This window comes from Coregonus clupeaformis, unplaced genomic scaffold, assembly GCF_020615455.1.
Source record: "Coregonus clupeaformis isolate EN_2021a unplaced genomic scaffold, ASM2061545v1 scaf0064, whole genome shotgun sequence".
Classification (NCBI taxonomy): domain Eukaryota; kingdom Metazoa; phylum Chordata; class Actinopteri; order Salmoniformes; family Salmonidae; genus Coregonus; species Coregonus clupeaformis.
The window spans coordinates 211,795-228,565 of NW_025533519.1; the positions used below are offsets into that span (position 1 = coordinate 211,795).

The window sequence follows — 16,771 nt, forward strand, 5'->3', positions numbered from 1 at the left end:
CCTTTTCTGTCTGGACCAATGAGAAACTGCGGCCTGAGGGGGGGGGCTCTGTCCCTGGTCTAATTGGAGTGGAAGGGTCTAGTGGGGGCAGGTACACACATTGCTGGGTTAGGGAGTTCTATCATGTGTGAGCCAGATCTGTACTGATGCATGTTGCTGCTCTCTCTCTCTGTCTCTCTCTCTCTCTCTCTCTCTGTCTCTGTGTGTGAGCCTGATATTCATCCTATGATATGGCTGCTCTGCCGGTGAGAACTAAACTGATATTCATCCCATCTTTCCTTTTGGGGACTGATTCATGATTTTATTTCCTGCATGCTGCTTTTGGTCTTAAAAACAACGCTTATGTTGTGTTGGAAGAAGTGTAGTAATATGTGTAGTCTACCTATCCTTGTGAAGAAGAGCTGTGATTGGTTCATATACACTGGAGCAGCTGTTATCCAGTGGGCTGTGTTTTTCTCTTACCAGTTGGTAGTAAATCCATGCGTGTTGCTTGTTGCTGCTTGACTGTGACATTAGGAAATAGTGTTTTTGATGAGGAGGGTGTGGATACAGATCTATCTATATGTTGGTATGTCTTGGGATGTTGTAACAGGTGTGTGCTTGATTAACAGTATCAAGTCCTTCCCTGTCCCTTACTGGGCTCCAACCAGGGATCCTCTGCCTCTCAAACAAACGTGACTGCACACTTGACAACGTCTTAGCCAAATTGCGCTATAGAAAAGCGAGTGATTTCGATAGCGTGAGTGGAGACATTTACGAATCCAACTCTGTTACGCTGTTTCGTTTCTGTATCGTGATGTTTTTTTTCATTGGCTTAAGGTTATACTGGAATAATTCACTCCACTCTCCCCGTCTCTCTCTCTCTCTCTCTGTCTCTCTGTCTCTCTCTCTCTCTCTCTCTCTCTCTCTTTCTCTCTCTTTCTCTCTCTTTCGCTCTCTCTCTCTCTCTCTCTCTCTCTCTCTCTCTCTCTCTCTCTCTCTCTCTTTCTCTCTTTCTCTCTCTCTCTCTCTCTCTCTCTCCGTCTCTCTCTCTCTCTCCCCGTCTCTCTCTCTCTGTCTCTCTCTCTCTCCCCGTCTCTCTCTCCCCGCTCTCTCTCTCTCTCTCTCTCTCTCTGTCTCTCTGTCTCTCCCCGTCTCTCTCTCTCTCTCTCTCTCTCTCTCTCTCTCCATCTCTCTCTCTCCTCCAGTCTCTGATCGAGGCCCATGATAAAATGTCAGCTAGCGCTCTCTCGCTCCTCTTCAGTCTCTATCTTTCTCCTCCAGTGTCTCTCTCTCCCTCCAGTCTCTGATTGAGGCCCATGACAAGGTTGCAGCTAACTCTCTCTCTCTCTCTCCCCCTCCTCCAGTCTCTGATTGAGGCCCATGACAAGGTGGCAGGTAAATGTTATGAGATGCCGCCCTCGGAGGTGAACAGTAATGCCATGGCAACCGGCCCGCTCATGCCTGCTGATGCCGTCAGGATGATTGGCATCCAGAAGAAGGCTGGCGAACCACTGGTAAGTTAATGTCTGCACCCCAAATGGCAGCCTATTCGCTATATAGTGCACTTATTTTGACAAGGGACCATAGCCAGGCTCCGGTCAAAAGTAGTGCACTATGTAGGGAACAGGGTACCATTTGGGACGTAGTCTCAGACATTACCAATCTAACTGCAAGAGCTGGATGACTGTCCAAAGTTTGTACTTAGCAGTTTAGCTACGTGTAATATTTTAATCCCTTGTCTGATGCATTAACCTCTCCCTCTCTCTCCTCCCCTCTCTTTCTCTCCTCCCCTCTCTTCTCCTCCTTAGGGGGTGACGTTCAGGGTGGAACGAGGGGAGCTGGTGATCGCCAGGATCCTGCACGGCAGTTTGATCGACCGGCAGGGCATGCTGCACGCGGGCGACGTCATCAGGGAGGTGAACGGGCGCGAGGTGGGCAGCGACCCCAAGGAGCTGCTGGAGCTGCTGAGGGACTGCCAGGGGGGCATCACCCTCAAGATCCTTCCCAGCTACCGCGACACTCCAGCACCCCCACAGGTGAGAACAGGGTGGTATTTATTAGTGCACCGTATAAAAAAATTTTTTGCAACAGAAAACAAATGTTTCTTATTGGGCAGATTCAGGTAGGATTCAGTTTCAGACCATTTGCTTCCATTCACATCCTAATGACTGCAACACAGGGGTGGCTAACCCTCCTCCTCCTTGGAGTGCAATTGGGAATGTAGACTTTTGCACCAACCCTGCACCAACACAGGTGATTCAGCAGATAAGGAGAGTCAGATGTGTTAAAACAGGGCTGGAGCAAAAGCCTGCATGAACAAGTAGATCTTCAGGAGGAGGGTTTGGTTACCCACTAGGTACTAGGTACAGGTCAGAGGTGCTGTAATAATGATACTGTTAGATGTGAGCACCATGCACCTATCTCCTATTGAAAACCTGTTTCTGCGCCTGGGGCTGTACAGGTGAGAGGGAATATACAGTATACTGTTCAGTTGTCCCTTGGTCGTATTTGATTAGATTTTTGTAAAGTACTTTAGTATTTTTACTTAAGTCGTTTTTTGGGGGTATCTGTACTTTACTATTTATATTTTTGACAACTTTTTTACTTCACTACATTCCTAAAGACAATAATTTACTTTTTACTCCATACATTTTCCTTAGACACCCAAAAGTACTCACTACATTTCAAATGCTTAGCAGGCCAGGGAAATTGTCAAATTCACCCTCTTATCAAGAGAACATCCCTGGTCATCCCTACTGCCTCTGATCTGGCGGACTCGCTAATCACAAATGCTTCATTTGTAAATGATGTCTGAGTGTTGGAGTGTGTCCCTGGCTATCCGTAAATTTAAATAACATGAAAATGGTGCCTTAATATAAGGAATTTTTTATACTTCTACTTTTTACTTTTGATACTTAAGTATATTTAAGCAATTACATTTACAGTTGAAGTCGGAAGTTTACATACACTTAGGTTGGAGTTATTAAAACTCGTTTTTCATCCACTCCACAAATTTCTTGTTAACAAACTATAGTTTTGGCAAGTTGGTTAGGACATCTACTTTGTGCATGACACAAGTAATTTTTCCAACAATTGTTTACAGACAGATTATTTCACTTATAATTCACTGTGTCACAATTCCAGTGAGTTGACTGTGCCTTTAAAAAGCTTGGAAAATTCCAGAAAATGACATCATTTGAGTCAGTTGGAGGTGTACCTGTGGATGTATTTCAAGGCCTACCTTCAAACTCAGTGCCTCTTTGCTTGACATCATGGGAAAATCAGAAGAAATCCGCCAAGACCTCAGGAAAAAATGTGTAGACCTCCACAAGTCTGGTTCATCCTTGAGAGCAATTTCCAAACGCCTGAAGGTACCACGTTCATCTGTACAAACAATAGTACGCAAGTATAAACACCATGGGACCACACAGCCGTCATACCGCTCAGGAAGGAGACGCGTTCTGTCTCCTAGAGATGAATGTACTTTGGTGCGAAAAGTGCAAATCAATCCCAGAACAACAGCAAAGGACCTTGTGAAGATGCTGGAGGAAACGGGTACAAAAGTATCTACAGTGAGGGGAAAAAAGTATTTGATCCCCTGCTGATTTTGTACGTTTGCCCACTGACAAAGAAATGATCAGTCTATAATTTTAATGGTAGGTTTATTTGAACAGTGAGAGACAGAATAACAACAACAAAATCCAGAAAAATACATGTCAAAAATGTTATAAATTGATTTGCATTTTAATGAGGGAAATAAGTATTTGACCCCCTCTCAATCAGAAAGATTTCTGGCTCCCAGGTGTCTTTTATACAGGTAACGAGCTGAGATTAGGAGCACACTCTTAAAGGGAGCGCTCCTAATCTCAGCTTGTTACCTGTATAAAAGACACCTGTCCACAGAAGCAATCAATCAATCAATCAATCAGATTCCTAACTCTCCACCATTGCCAATACCAAAGAGCTCTCCAAGGATGTCAGGGACAAGATTGTAGACCTACACAAGGCTGGAATGAGCTACAAGACCATCGCCAAGCAGCTTGGTGAGAAGGTGACAACAGTTGGTGCGATTATTTGCAAATGGAAGAAACACAAAATAACTGTCAATCTCCCTCGGCCTGGGGCTCCATGCAAGATCTCACCTCGTGGAGTTGCAATGATCATGAGAACGGTGAGGAATCAGCCCAGAACTACACAGGAGGATCTTGTCAATGATCTCAAGGCAGCTGGGACCATAGTCACCAAGAAAACAATTGGTAACACACTACGCCGTGAAGGACTGAAATCCTGCAGCGTCCGCAAGGTCCCCCTGCTCAAGAAAGCACATATACAGGGCCGTCTGAAGTTTGCCAATGAACATCTGAATAATTCAGAGGAGAACTAGGTGAAAGTGTTGTGGTCAGATGAGACCAAAATCGAGCTCTTTGGCATCAACTCAACTCGACGTGTTTGGAGGAGGAGGAATGCTGCCTATGACCCCAAGAACACCATCCCCACCGTCAAACATGGATGTGAAACATTATGCTTTGGGGGTGTTTTTCTGCTAAGGAATCAAAGGGACGATGGACGGGGCCATGTACTGTCAAATCTTGGGTGAGAACCTCCTTCCCTCAGCCAGGGCATTGAAAATGGGTCGTGGATGGTTATTCCAGCATGACAATGACCCAAAACACACGGGCAAGGCAACAAAGGAGTGGCTCAAGAAGAAGCACATTAAGGTCCTGGAGTGGCCTAGCCAATCCCATAGAAAATCTGTGGAGGGAGCTGAAGGTTTGAGTTGCCAAACGTCAGCCTCGAAACCTTAATGACTTGGAGAAGATCTGCAAAGAGGGGTGGAACAAAATCCTTCCTGAGATATGTGCAAACCTGGTGGCCAACTACAAGAAACGTCTGACCTCTGTGATTGCCAACAAGGGTTTTGCCACCAAGTACTAAGTCATGTTTTGCAGAGGGGTCAAATACTTATTTCCCTCATTAAAATGCAAATCGATTTATAACATTTTTGACATGCGTTTTTCTGGATTTTTCTGTTGTTAGTCTGTCTCTCACTGTTCAAATAAACCTACCATTAAAATTATAGACTGATCATGTCTTTGTCAGTGGGCAAATGTACAAAATCAGCAGGGGATCAAATACTTATTTCCCTCACTGTATATCCACAGTAAAACGAGTCCTATATCGACATAACCTGAAAGGCCACTCAGCAAGGAAGTAGCCACTGCTCCAAAACTGCCATAAAAAAGCCAGACTACGGTTTGCAACTGCACATGGGTACAAAGATTGTACTTTTTGGAGAAATGTCCTCTGGTCTGTTGAAACAAAAATATTACTGTTTGGCCATAATTACCATCGTTATGTTTGGAAGAAAAAGGGGGTTGCTCGCAAGCCAAAGAACACCATCCCAACCGTGAAGCACGGGGGTGGCAGCATCATGCTCTGGGGGTGCTTTGCTGCAGGAGGGACTGGTGCACTTCACAAAATAGATGGCATCATGAGGAAGGAAAATTATGTGGATATATTGAAGCAACATCTCAAGACATCAGTCAGGAAGTTAAAGCTTGGTCGCAAATGGGTCTTCCAAATGGACAATGACCCCAAGCATACTTCCAAAGTTGTGGCAAAATGGCTTAAGGACAAGAAAGTCAAGGTATTGGAGTGGCCATCACAAAGCCCTGATCTCAATCCTATAGAAAGTGTGGGCAGAACTGAAAAGGCGTGTGCGAGTAAGGAGGCCTACAAACCTGACTCAGTTACACCAGCTCTGTCAGGAGGAATGGGCCAAAATTCACCCAACTTATTGTGGGAAGCTTGAGGAAGGCTACCCAAAATGTTTGACCCAAGTTAAACAATTTAAAGGCGAGGCAACCAAATACTAATTGAGTGTATGTAAACTTCTGACCCACTGGGAATGTGATGAAAGAAATAAAAGCTGAAATAAATAATTCTCTCTATTATTATTCTGACATTTCACATTCTTAAAATAAAGTGGTGATCCTAACTGACCTAAAACAGGGAAGTTTTACTAGGATTAAATGTCAGGAATTGTGAAAAACTGAATTTAAATGTATTTGGCTAAGGTGTATGTAAAATTCCGACTTCAACTGTACTTTTGATACATAATTATATTTAAAACCCAATACTTTTAGACTTTTATTCAAGTAGTATTTTACTGGGTGACTTTCAGTTTTACTTGAGTCATTTTCTATTAAGGTATCTTTGCTTTTACTTCAGTATGACAATTGGGTACTTTTTCCATCGCAGTGCTTTTGTACCTGTCAGGGTGGTTGAGGGTGAGACAGGATTGACCTGGTGCTAACCCAGAATGACAGGGCACGGGACTAGAACTGTTACCCTGCCTGCCTGGGACACACACAGGCCCTATTAATAACACTTCATGGGCTAACTGGGGCACTGAGAGGAGGAAGAGAGGAGGAGGAGGAGGAGGAGGAGGAGGAGGAGAGGGAGGGAGGGAGAAAGAGAGAGAGGAGGAGGAGGAGGAGGAAGGAGAGGGGAGGAGGAGGGAGAAAGAGAGAGCGAGGAGGAGAGAGGGAGGGAGTGGAGAGGTGGAAACTGAGCTGCACTTCCTAACCTCCTGCCAAATGTATGACCATATTAGAGACACATTCTTCCCTCAGATTACAGAGATCCACAAAGAATTCGAAAAACAAAGCTAATTTTGATCAACTTCCATATCTACTTGGTGAAATACGACAGTGTGCCATCACAGCAGCAAGATTTGTGACCTGTTGCCACAAGAAAAGGGCAACCAGTGAAGAACAAACACCATTGTAAATACAACCCATATTTATGTTTATTTTCCCATTTGTACTTTAACTATTTGCACATTGTTACAACACTGTATATATACATAATATGACATTTGAAATGTCTTTATTCTTTTGGAACTTCTGAGTGTAATGTTTACTGTTAATATTTATTGTTTATTTCACTTTTGTTTACTATCTACTTCACTTGCTTTGGCAATGTTAACATACATTTCCCATGCCAATAAAGCCCTTAAATTGAATTGAAATAGAATTGAGAAAGAGAGAGGAAGGGAGAGGGAGAGAGGGGGAGGGGAGGAGGGAGAGGGAGAGGGGAGGGGAGGAGGAAGAGGGAGAGAGAAAAAAAAAATCTGGGGAGGAGGAGAGGAAACTAAAGCCTGCCTTACTTTATACACATACACACCACCCAGAGCACGCAATGCTGTGAGGCATTATGTAAGGCAGGGCTCTCCAACCCTGTTCCTGGAGAGATACTCTCCTGTAGGTTTTCACTCCAACCCTGTTCCTGGAGAGATACTCTCCTGTAGATTTTCACTCCAACCCTGTTCCTGGAGAGATACTCTCCTGTAGATTTTCACTCCAACCCTGTTCCTGGAGAGATACTCTCCTGTAGATTTTCACTCCAACCCTGTTCCTGGAGAGATAATCTCCTGTAGATTTTCACTCCAACCCTGTTCCTGGAGAGATACTTTCCTGTAGGTTCACTCCAACCCTGTTCCTGGAGAGATACTCTCCTGTAGATTTTCACTCCAACCCTGTTCCCGGAGAGATACTTTCCTGTAGGTTCACTCCAACCCTGTTCCTGGAGAGATACTCTCCTGTAGATTTTTCACTCCAACCCTGTTCCCGGAGAGATACTCTCCTGTAGGTTCACTCCAACCCTGTTCCCGGAGAGATACTCTCCTGTAGATTTTCACTCCAACCCTGTTCCTGGAGAGATACTTTCCTGTAGGTTCACTCCAACCCTGTTCCTGGAGAGATACTTTCCTGTAGATTTTCACTCCAACCCTAATCTAGCGCACCTGATTCTAATAATTAGCTGGTTGATAAGCTGAATCAGGTTAGTAACACCTGGGTTGGAGTGAACCTACAGGAGGGTATCTCTCCAGGAACAGGGTTGGAGAGCCCTGATGTAGGGTTATGTCAAGAAGGCAGTGGTCTTTGGCTGGGGGCAGAATGTGACCAATGATGTTTGTTTCTCTCTGGATTCTCACAGTACAGACTGTAGAACGTTGGGCTGTTGGTGATTGACAATCTGAAGATGACGTCATTGTTGTTAAACACCCCTCCTATTTCCTTTTTCTACCTGAAGCTGTAACTATGGTAACACAGACATTGTCCTCCTGTTCTCCAGGTGCATCTGAAACCCCACTTTAACTACAGCCCAGCCACAGACAACCTGATCCCCTGTAAGGAGGCTGGCCTGGCCTTCTCTAAAGGAGATGTATTGCACATTGTCAACAGAGAGGACCCTAACTGGTGGCAGGTAGGTACTGCTGACAACAGAACAGCCCTTAGCCGTGTGTTATTCCCCATAATCCACAGGTTCTCATGCCTTATTGCTTAAATTAGAAGCATGGTTGAATGACTTTCCCACATCCACCCCTAGGCACTTGATCTGAAACAACTGGATGGATAGATGCAGTGTAAGCAATATGGTAATAGCTCCATACTCCATCTTGCCTTCTGATTGGCTAGGTGGAACTTTTAATCATATTGCTTCCAACTGTCCTAACCCGGCCCTGAGCACCCCTAATGGGATAGGGACTAGTATAACATTTGTGACTTTTAATCAAAAATGAACTGATCCTCGAGTAGAGCAAGAGAAACAGGAAGTAGCACGTCTCTGACCTCACATCCTGTCCCTCAGGCAGTCAACATTGTGGGAGGAGCCACAGGACTGATCCCCAGTCAGTTCTTAGAGGAGAAGAGGAAAGCCTTTGTGAGGAGAGAATGGAATGGATCAGGTACACTTCTGACTTGGGGAGTTTGAAAAGTGCTTAAAATGTGTTGTTGTTGTTATTATTATTATTATTATTATTATTATTATTATTATTATTATTATTATTATTATTAGGTAGTTAGACTTCTTTACACCGTCCTATATAACTCAGAATACTGCCTGGTTCAACTAAGGTCAAATAGAATTGTAACACACATCTCTATACTCAACAAAGTAATGACATCTACCCCAAAATCATGTATTCTTCCCACCTGTTTGTGTCCTCGACTGTGTCCCAAATGGCCCCCTTTAACCTACTTTTGAAAGTAGGGTACTATATAGGGAATAAGGTACTATATACACACAGCCTCCATACCCATTACAGTTTATTTCTCAAAGTAGCACATTTTGGCAGCAAACTGCCATGAAAGTATAGGCTAAGTCCACACTCAAATAAATAACCCCCCCCCCCCACTACTTCCCCTCTACTTGTGTCCACAACTCAGACATACTAAGGAAATATGTTTACTCTGGTGCCCTCCTGTGGTTCAGTGAGCTTTAATGTGTTTTGTTCCTCCCAGGCGTTCTCTGTGGGACACTAACAGGGAAGAAGAAGAAGAAGAAGATGATGTACATGATGTCCAAGAATGCAGGTGTGTTCCGCAGCCATTAGATCCCTCTGATCCTGATCAAAAGGGCTTCAGGTCACCTTGTGGGCGTTGTGTTATACTGATAACATTAGCTACAACTATAGGTTGTTATCAGTAACATCATATTGTTGGCCAGAGCCATCTCCTAATGCATATCAAAGCAAAGAACAGCTGGATTACACCTCTATCTCTCATTATTGGCCACAATTAATTTGATATTTCAGTGTACTATAGCCTAACCGATAGGTATGTGTGGAGTAGGTTCATTTTCCATACATTGTTGGCTCTAGACTGAGTGTACAAAACATTAGGAACACCTGCTCTTTCCATGATGTAGACTGACCAGGTGAAAGCTATTATCCCTTATTGATGTCACTTGTTAAATCCACTTCAATCAGTGTGGATGGGGGAAGCGACTCAATAGTTGGAAGGTGTTCTTAATGTTTTGTACACTCAGTGTATATCACTATAATATAGATGACTGTATATTATACAGAACAAAAATATAAACGCAACATGTTGGGTCCAAAAAAGCTTATTCTCTCAAATGTTGTTTGAAAATTAGTTTACATCCCTTTTTGTGAGCATTTCTCCTTCACCAAGATAATCCATCCACCTGACAGGTGTGGCATATCAAGAAGCTGATTAAACTGCATGATGATTACACAGGTGCACCTTGTGCTGGGGACAATAAAAGGCCACTCTAAAATGTGCAGTTTTGTCACAACACAATGCCACAGATGTCTCCAGTTTTGTGGGAGGGTGCAGTTGGCATGCTGACTGCAGGGCTGTCCACCAGAGCTGTTGCCAGAGAATTGAATTATCATTTCTCTACCATAAGCCGCCTCCAACATTGTTTTAGAGAATTTGGCAGTACGGCCAACCGGCCTCACAACCGCCAGCCCAGGACCTCCACATCCGGCTTCTTCACCTGCGGGATTGTCTGAGACCAGCCACCCAGACAGCTGATGAAACTGAGGACTATTTCTGTCTGTAATAAAGCCCTTTTGTGGGGAAAAACTCATTCTGATTAGCTGGGCCTGGCTCCCAAGTGGGTGGGCCTATGCCCTCCCAGGCCCACCCATGGTTGCGCCCCTGCCCAGTCATTTGAAATCCATAGATTAGGGCCAAATGAATTTATTTCAATTTACTGATTTCCGTATATTAACTGTAACTCAGTAAAATCGTTGAAATTGTTGCATGTTGTGTTTTATATTTTTGTTCAGTAGTTATGTGTTAGTATTATTACTGAGCAAACTAAGCTGATGGTGGTAGCGTGTCTGTTGTCGTGACGACCAGAGTTTGACCGCCATGAGCTGCAGATCTACGAAGAGGTGGCCAAGATGCCTCCATTCCAGAGGAAGACCCTGGTTCTGATTGGTGCTCAGGGAGTGGGCCGGCGCAGCCTGAAGAACAGACTGATCATCATCAACCCTCTGCTCTATGGAACCACCGTCCCCTGTGAGTCCCAGTCCCCCCGGTGTGTGTGTGTATATCAGAGGGGTACAGCAGAAGACAAACTTCAGTCTCCTATGGATTAATATGGTATTCTTCCTCACCCTCCCTCACCCCTCTTCCTCTCCTGCTTACCTCCCTCAATCTCCTTAACCCACCTCCCTCCATCCCCTCACTCCCTCCCTCCAGTCACGTCTCGGCCTGCTCGGGAGGAGGAGAGGGACGGACAGTCGTACTGCTTTGTGTCTCGGTCCCAGATGGAGGCAGACATTAAGGCCAGTCGCTACCTGGAGCATGGAGAGTATGATGGAAACCTCTACGGAACCAAGATGAACTCCATCCACGAGGTGGTGGACGCAGGACGCACCTGCATACTGGACGTTAACCCACAGGTAGGTCTGACAGACACCCACATTTCACACAGTCATGATTTTTTCATTTTAAAGGCCCAGTGCAGTCAAAAATGTGATTTTCCTGTGTTTTATATATATATATCTGCACTGAGGTTGGAATAATACTGATATATTGTGAAAATGATGATCATGCCCTTTTAGAGTAAGAGCTGTTTGAATAGACCGCCTGAAATATCAGCCTCTTTTGGTGGGATGGACAATTAGTTCATAGACCAATAAGAAAGAGAGTTTCAAACCTCTCAGCTAGTTTTCAGTTTTCCCCTCCCCAATCAGACCACTCCCAGACAGTCCTAGCTAAATTCTTGCTTGAGAAATTGCTTTTGCTAAGAACCTATTTCTGGTATTTTTATTGAAAATAATCACAGTAAGGTACTTTAATTGTTACCCAGAAATGATTTGATATTGAGATAAAAACGGCTGCATTGGGTCATTAAGCAAAACTTGAATAAGCATGTTACGTTAGTGTCTGTGTGATTACTTGATGGGTTGTGTGTCGTCAGGCGCTGAAGCAGCTGAAGACAGCAGAGTTCATGCCGTTTGTGGTGTTTATCGCTGCTCCTGAACTGGACATTCTAAGAGCTATGCACAAAGCTGTGGTGGACGCTGGACTTACCACCAAACTGCTCACGGTCAGTCTCTCCTCCCCTCTCCTAGAAAAGCTATTCCTTTCTGTATCACTGATGGAAACTCTCTCTCTCTCTCTCTCTCTCTCTCTCTCTCTCTCTCTCTCTCTCTCTCTCTCTCTCTCTCTCCCCTTCCCCGTCTCTCTCTCTCTCTCCCCTTCCCCGTCTCCCCCCTCTCTCTCTCTCTCTCCCCTTCCCCGTCTCCCTCTCTCTCTCTCTCTCTCCCCTTCCCCGTCTCTCTCTCTCTCTCTCCCCTTCCCCGTCTCTCTCTCTCTCTCTCTCTCTCTCTCTCTCTCTCTCTCTCTCTCTCTCTTCCCCGTCTCCCTCTCTCTCTCTCTCTCTCTCTCTCCCCTTCCCCGTCTCCCTCTCTCTCTCTCTCTCTCTCTCTCTCTCTCTCTCTCTCTCTCTCTCTCTCTCCCTTCCCCGTCTCTCTCTCTCTCTCTCTCTCTCTCCCCTTCCCCGTCTCTCTCTCTCTCTCTCTTTCCCCTTCCCCGTCTCCCTCTCTCTTTTTCTCTCTCCCCTTCCCCGTCTCCCTCTCTCTCTCTCTCTCTCTTTCCCCTTCCCCGTCTCCCTCTCTCTCTCTCTCTCTCTCAGGAGATGGATCTGAAGAAAACCGTGGATGAGAGCGCCAGGATCCGCCGGGCCTACAGCCACTACTTTGACCTGACCATCGTCAACGACAACCTGGACAAGGCCTTTGAGCAGCTGCAGGTGGCCGTGGAGCAGCTGTGTTCTGAGCCCCAGTGGGTCCCTGTCAGCTGGGTGTACTGAGAGACTCCTGTCCTGTCCCCACCTGCTGCCCTGCCTGGTTAGGCTGCTCCCTACTGGGCTGGAGGACACACCGCGCGCTGCTGGGCCCAGGAGCACATGGAGACTAGGAAGAGGTTGTCCCTAACCACCACGGTTGGGGTCAATTCCATTTCAATTCAGTTAATTCAGGAAGTAGACTGAAACTACAATTCCACATTTTTCCCATTTAGGAAAAGTGTAATTTCAGTGAACTTCCTCAATTGACTGAATTGAAGTGGAATTGACCCCTACAGGTATGTGAGAGCTGAGGACACATTGAGACTTATTATGTTTGTATGGGACTTTACCATGCATCCCCAGTGGAGCCTCACCTAGCCTCACCAGGCTCAGTCTGCTATGCACCACAGGCCCCTCTGTACACTATGCAACTCTGGTTACGTCCCAAATGGCACCCTATTCCCTATGTAGTGCACTACTTTTGACCAGCACTACATAGGGAGTAGGGTACCATTTGGGACGGAGCCAATGTTCACAATACACAAGAAGTGTACTTATTTATTGACCGTCGTTTTGTAACTTTTAACTGACTACCTTTCTGTTCATATGGATTTGGAAAGAGAAATGAAATCATGGAGTTGAGGATGTTTTTAAAAAAAAGGAATGTTTTATTTTGTCACTGTAGGTTGCTCTCAACAACTACTATATTTATCATAACTCTTAGACCAATAATACAAGAGTATTTATTCTGAAAGGAGGACAAGGAGGGCTTGCTTTGTGACAATGAGGATACCTCAGTGTGGTTAGACCTCTTCTCAGTTTACACTGCATACAGTATCTCCTGGGCTGTGTCTCAAATAGTATCCTATTCCTTATATAGTGCACTACTTTGACCAGAGCCCTATCAGCCCTGGTCAAAAGTAGTGCATATAGAGAACAGGGTGCCATTTGGGACACACACCTGGTCTCACTTCACCTTTGACCCCTCTGTGTAGAATAACAGCCATTTTCTCTCTTTAAGGCAGACTAAGGGCTGAGAGAGAAATAGTCGTAATTTCACACCACATCTGTGATATAAAGGTCTCTGTTGCTGTTTCTGGGATGAGACAATAATGTAGACTAATACTCCGTTTCCTTGTTACCTCGCTTTTCTGTGTTACAAGATTGTGAATTGTTTCATTAAAGGTAGACTCAGCGAGATGACGTTGCGTGCACAAAGTTAACACGTAATTGATCAATTTACGCAACAACTTGAAGCGCGAGGCTAAACTACTCCTCTGTTTTGGTCCCGTACCTACCACGGTGTAGCAGCGTGAAGCGCACCCGTGCACATGCGTAGATACTCTGTGAGAGCGTAGTCTTGCATCTCGCTCATCTCAATATCTGCGGTGCTGTTCGTTGCAACGCCATCTTACCTTTTAATTCCATTCTATTGTCAGCGGACGGTCTACCAGTTGGGTCAGTACTCTGTCAGTAAATGTCTGACTGTTGGCCCAGTCTGTATGGTGCTCTGTTTTATGTTGGAATGGGAAATACTATTTCCAGGATACTCATCTGGACTCTTAACAGGGTACTGCATCTCAGAGAACCATCCCTTTCTGATGTGATATTACTGAAACTTAACTGTTTTTAACTAATTGCCATATCTAATTAAAAGTTATAGATTTTACAATTTCAACAGAGCAAAACATTGTATTTTCAGATGTCAAATAAATTAACTGGTGTTTTTTTTTTTTTTTTATGACTTGTGTAATACTTTCATCATAGAAACATTTGACTTAATTTGTTTCACAAGTGTAACATTTATTTTTCAAAGACAGCATATTTCAAAGGTAGAAATGTCTCCCATGTTAATCAATAGAAACAACCATTTGGCTTAGTTCATTAAATACCAGTAGTTACAGTGCCTTCAGGAAGTATTCACACCCCTTGACCTTTTGCACATTTTGTTGTTAAAGCCTGATTTTTTATTTATTTATTACATTTAGATTTTTTTTGTCAGTGGCCTACACACAATACCCCATAATGTCAAAGTGGAATTCTGTTTTTTTACATTTTTACAAATGAACTAAAAATGAAAAGCTGAAATGTCTTGAGTCAATAAGAATTCAACCCCTTTGTTATGTCAAGCCTACCAATAAAGTGAATTTTACAGTTTGGCCAAGTTACAGTTTTAACTTAAATCTATGGCAAGACCTAAAAATGGTTGTCTAGCAATGATCAACAACCAACTTGACAGAGCTTGAAGAATTTTGAAAAGCATAATGGGCAGATGTTGCACAGTCCAGGTGTGGAAAACTCTTAGAGACTTACCCAGAAAGACTCACAGCTGTAATCACTCCCAAAGGTGCTTCTACAAAGTATTGACTCAGGGGTGTGAATACTTATGTAAATGGTATATTTCTGTATTTCATTTTCAATATATTTGCAAACATTTCTAAAAACATGTTTTCACTTTGCTATGTGGTATTGTGTCAAGATGGGTGAGGAAAAAAATATTTAATCCATTTTAAATTCAGGCTGTAACAAAAAATGTGGAATAAGTCAAGGGGTATGAATATGTTCTGAAGGCACTGTATCTATACTGAACAAAAATATAAACGCATCATGTAAAACGTTGGTCCCATGTTTCATGAGCTGAAATAAAAGATCCCCCAAATTTTTCATATGCACAAAAAGCTTATTTCTCTTAAATGTTGCGCACAAATTTGTTTACATCCCTGTTAATGAGCAATTCTCCTTTGCCAATCAACCTGACAGCTGATTAAACAGCATGATCATTAAGCAGGTGCACCTTGTGTTGGGGACAATAAAAGGCCACTTTAAAATGTGCAGTTTTGTCCCACAACACAAAGTCACAGATGTCTTGAGGGAGTTTTGAGGGAGCGTGCAATTGGCATGCCGACTGCAGGAATGTCCACTAGAATGTAATGTTCATTTCTCTACTACAGTTGAAGTAGGAAGTTTACATACACCTTAGCCAAATACATTTCAACTCAGTCTTTCACAATTCCTGACATTTAATCCTAGTAAAACTTCCCTGTCTTAGGTCAGTAAGGATCACCACTTTATTTTAAGAATGTGAAATGTCAGAATAATAATAGAGTGATTTATTTCAGCTTTTATTTCTTTCATCACATTCCCATTGGGTCAGAAGTTTACATACACTCAATTAGTATTTAGTAGCATTGCCTTTAAATTGTTTAACTTGGGTCAAACGTTTTGGGTAGCCTTTCACAAGCTTCCCACAATAAGTTGGGTGAATTTTGGCCCATTCCTCCTGACAGAGCTGGTGTAACTGAGTCAGGTTTTCCAAGCTGTTTAAAGACACAGTCAACTTAGTGTATGTAAACATCTGACCCACTGGAATTGTGATACAGTGAATTATAAATGAAATAATCTATCTGTAAACAATTGTTGGAAAAATTACTTGTGTAATGCACAAAGTAGATGTCCTAACCGACTTGCCAAAACTATAGTTTGTTAACAAGTAATTTGTAGAGTGGTTGAAAAACGAGTTTTAATGACTCCAACCTAAATGTATGTAAACTTCTGACTTCAACTGTAAATGTAAACAAAAGAGTGAAGGTTAGAGACAGAAGATATTTAGGATTCTATGCTGCACTATAATGACAACAGACAGGACGTAATGAGAGGTTAGTATGTTCAGCATTTTCTGAAAGCTCTGCTGATTCATGTCCAGGAATCCGCTCATAGAAAACAAACAGTGCGTCTGTCTACTGTAGGACTGTGTGTGTGTGTGTGTGTGTGTGTGTGTTTGGGCCCTGTTTCTGTACGTCCCACTCACCACACTCACTCTCCAGCACACTGACTGCCTCTCCATCCTCCATGGTTGACTTGAGGAGCTGGAGCAGAGAGGAATGTGTGGCTGCTAGCAGGGCTGACAGCAGCTGGAAATGACTACTCAGTTTCTCCAGTTCTGCCAACACACAAACAACAGACACTTTGCATCTAGAGGAAGTTTGACTTAGCTGCCACCGTATCACAGAGATTTCACAACCAGAAAACTACCATAAGTACGATTTGACTGCAACCTCAATGGGACATAAATAATGTGTGCATTTTTCACAACATAATGATCTCTACAAGGCAGTGCCTTCCTAAGACCCTGAACCTTTTACATGAAGCAACATGATCCTCCGTATGATATCCT

General features: G+C 43.7%; 1 protein-coding gene across 2 annotated transcripts in view; it reads left to right on the forward strand.

Moving 5' to 3' along the window:
* The window catches only part of LOC121556564 (protein PALS2), a 40,214-nt gene extending 25,881 nt beyond the window's left edge, over positions 1-14,333 (forward strand). Inside the window, exons 5-13 of one of the 2 annotated variants that reach the window (XM_041870436.2) lie at positions 1,347-1,496; positions 1,791-2,018; positions 8,122-8,253; positions 8,638-8,734; positions 9,291-9,362; positions 10,659-10,820; positions 11,004-11,206; positions 11,728-11,856; positions 12,445-14,333. In XM_041870436.2, the coding sequence (XP_041726370.1) occupies positions 1,347-1,496; positions 1,791-2,018; positions 8,122-8,253; positions 8,638-8,734; positions 9,291-9,362; positions 10,659-10,820; positions 11,004-11,206; positions 11,728-11,856; positions 12,445-12,621 (1,350 nt within the window). In that variant the 3' untranslated portion in view covers positions 12,622-14,333. The remainder of the gene's footprint in view (positions 1-1,346; positions 1,497-1,790; positions 2,019-8,121; positions 8,254-8,637; positions 8,735-9,290; positions 9,363-10,658; positions 10,821-11,003; positions 11,207-11,727; positions 11,857-12,444) is intronic. The other variant, XM_041870437.2, reaches the window with a different exon arrangement.
* Positions 14,334-16,771: the final 2,438 nt, after the last annotated feature.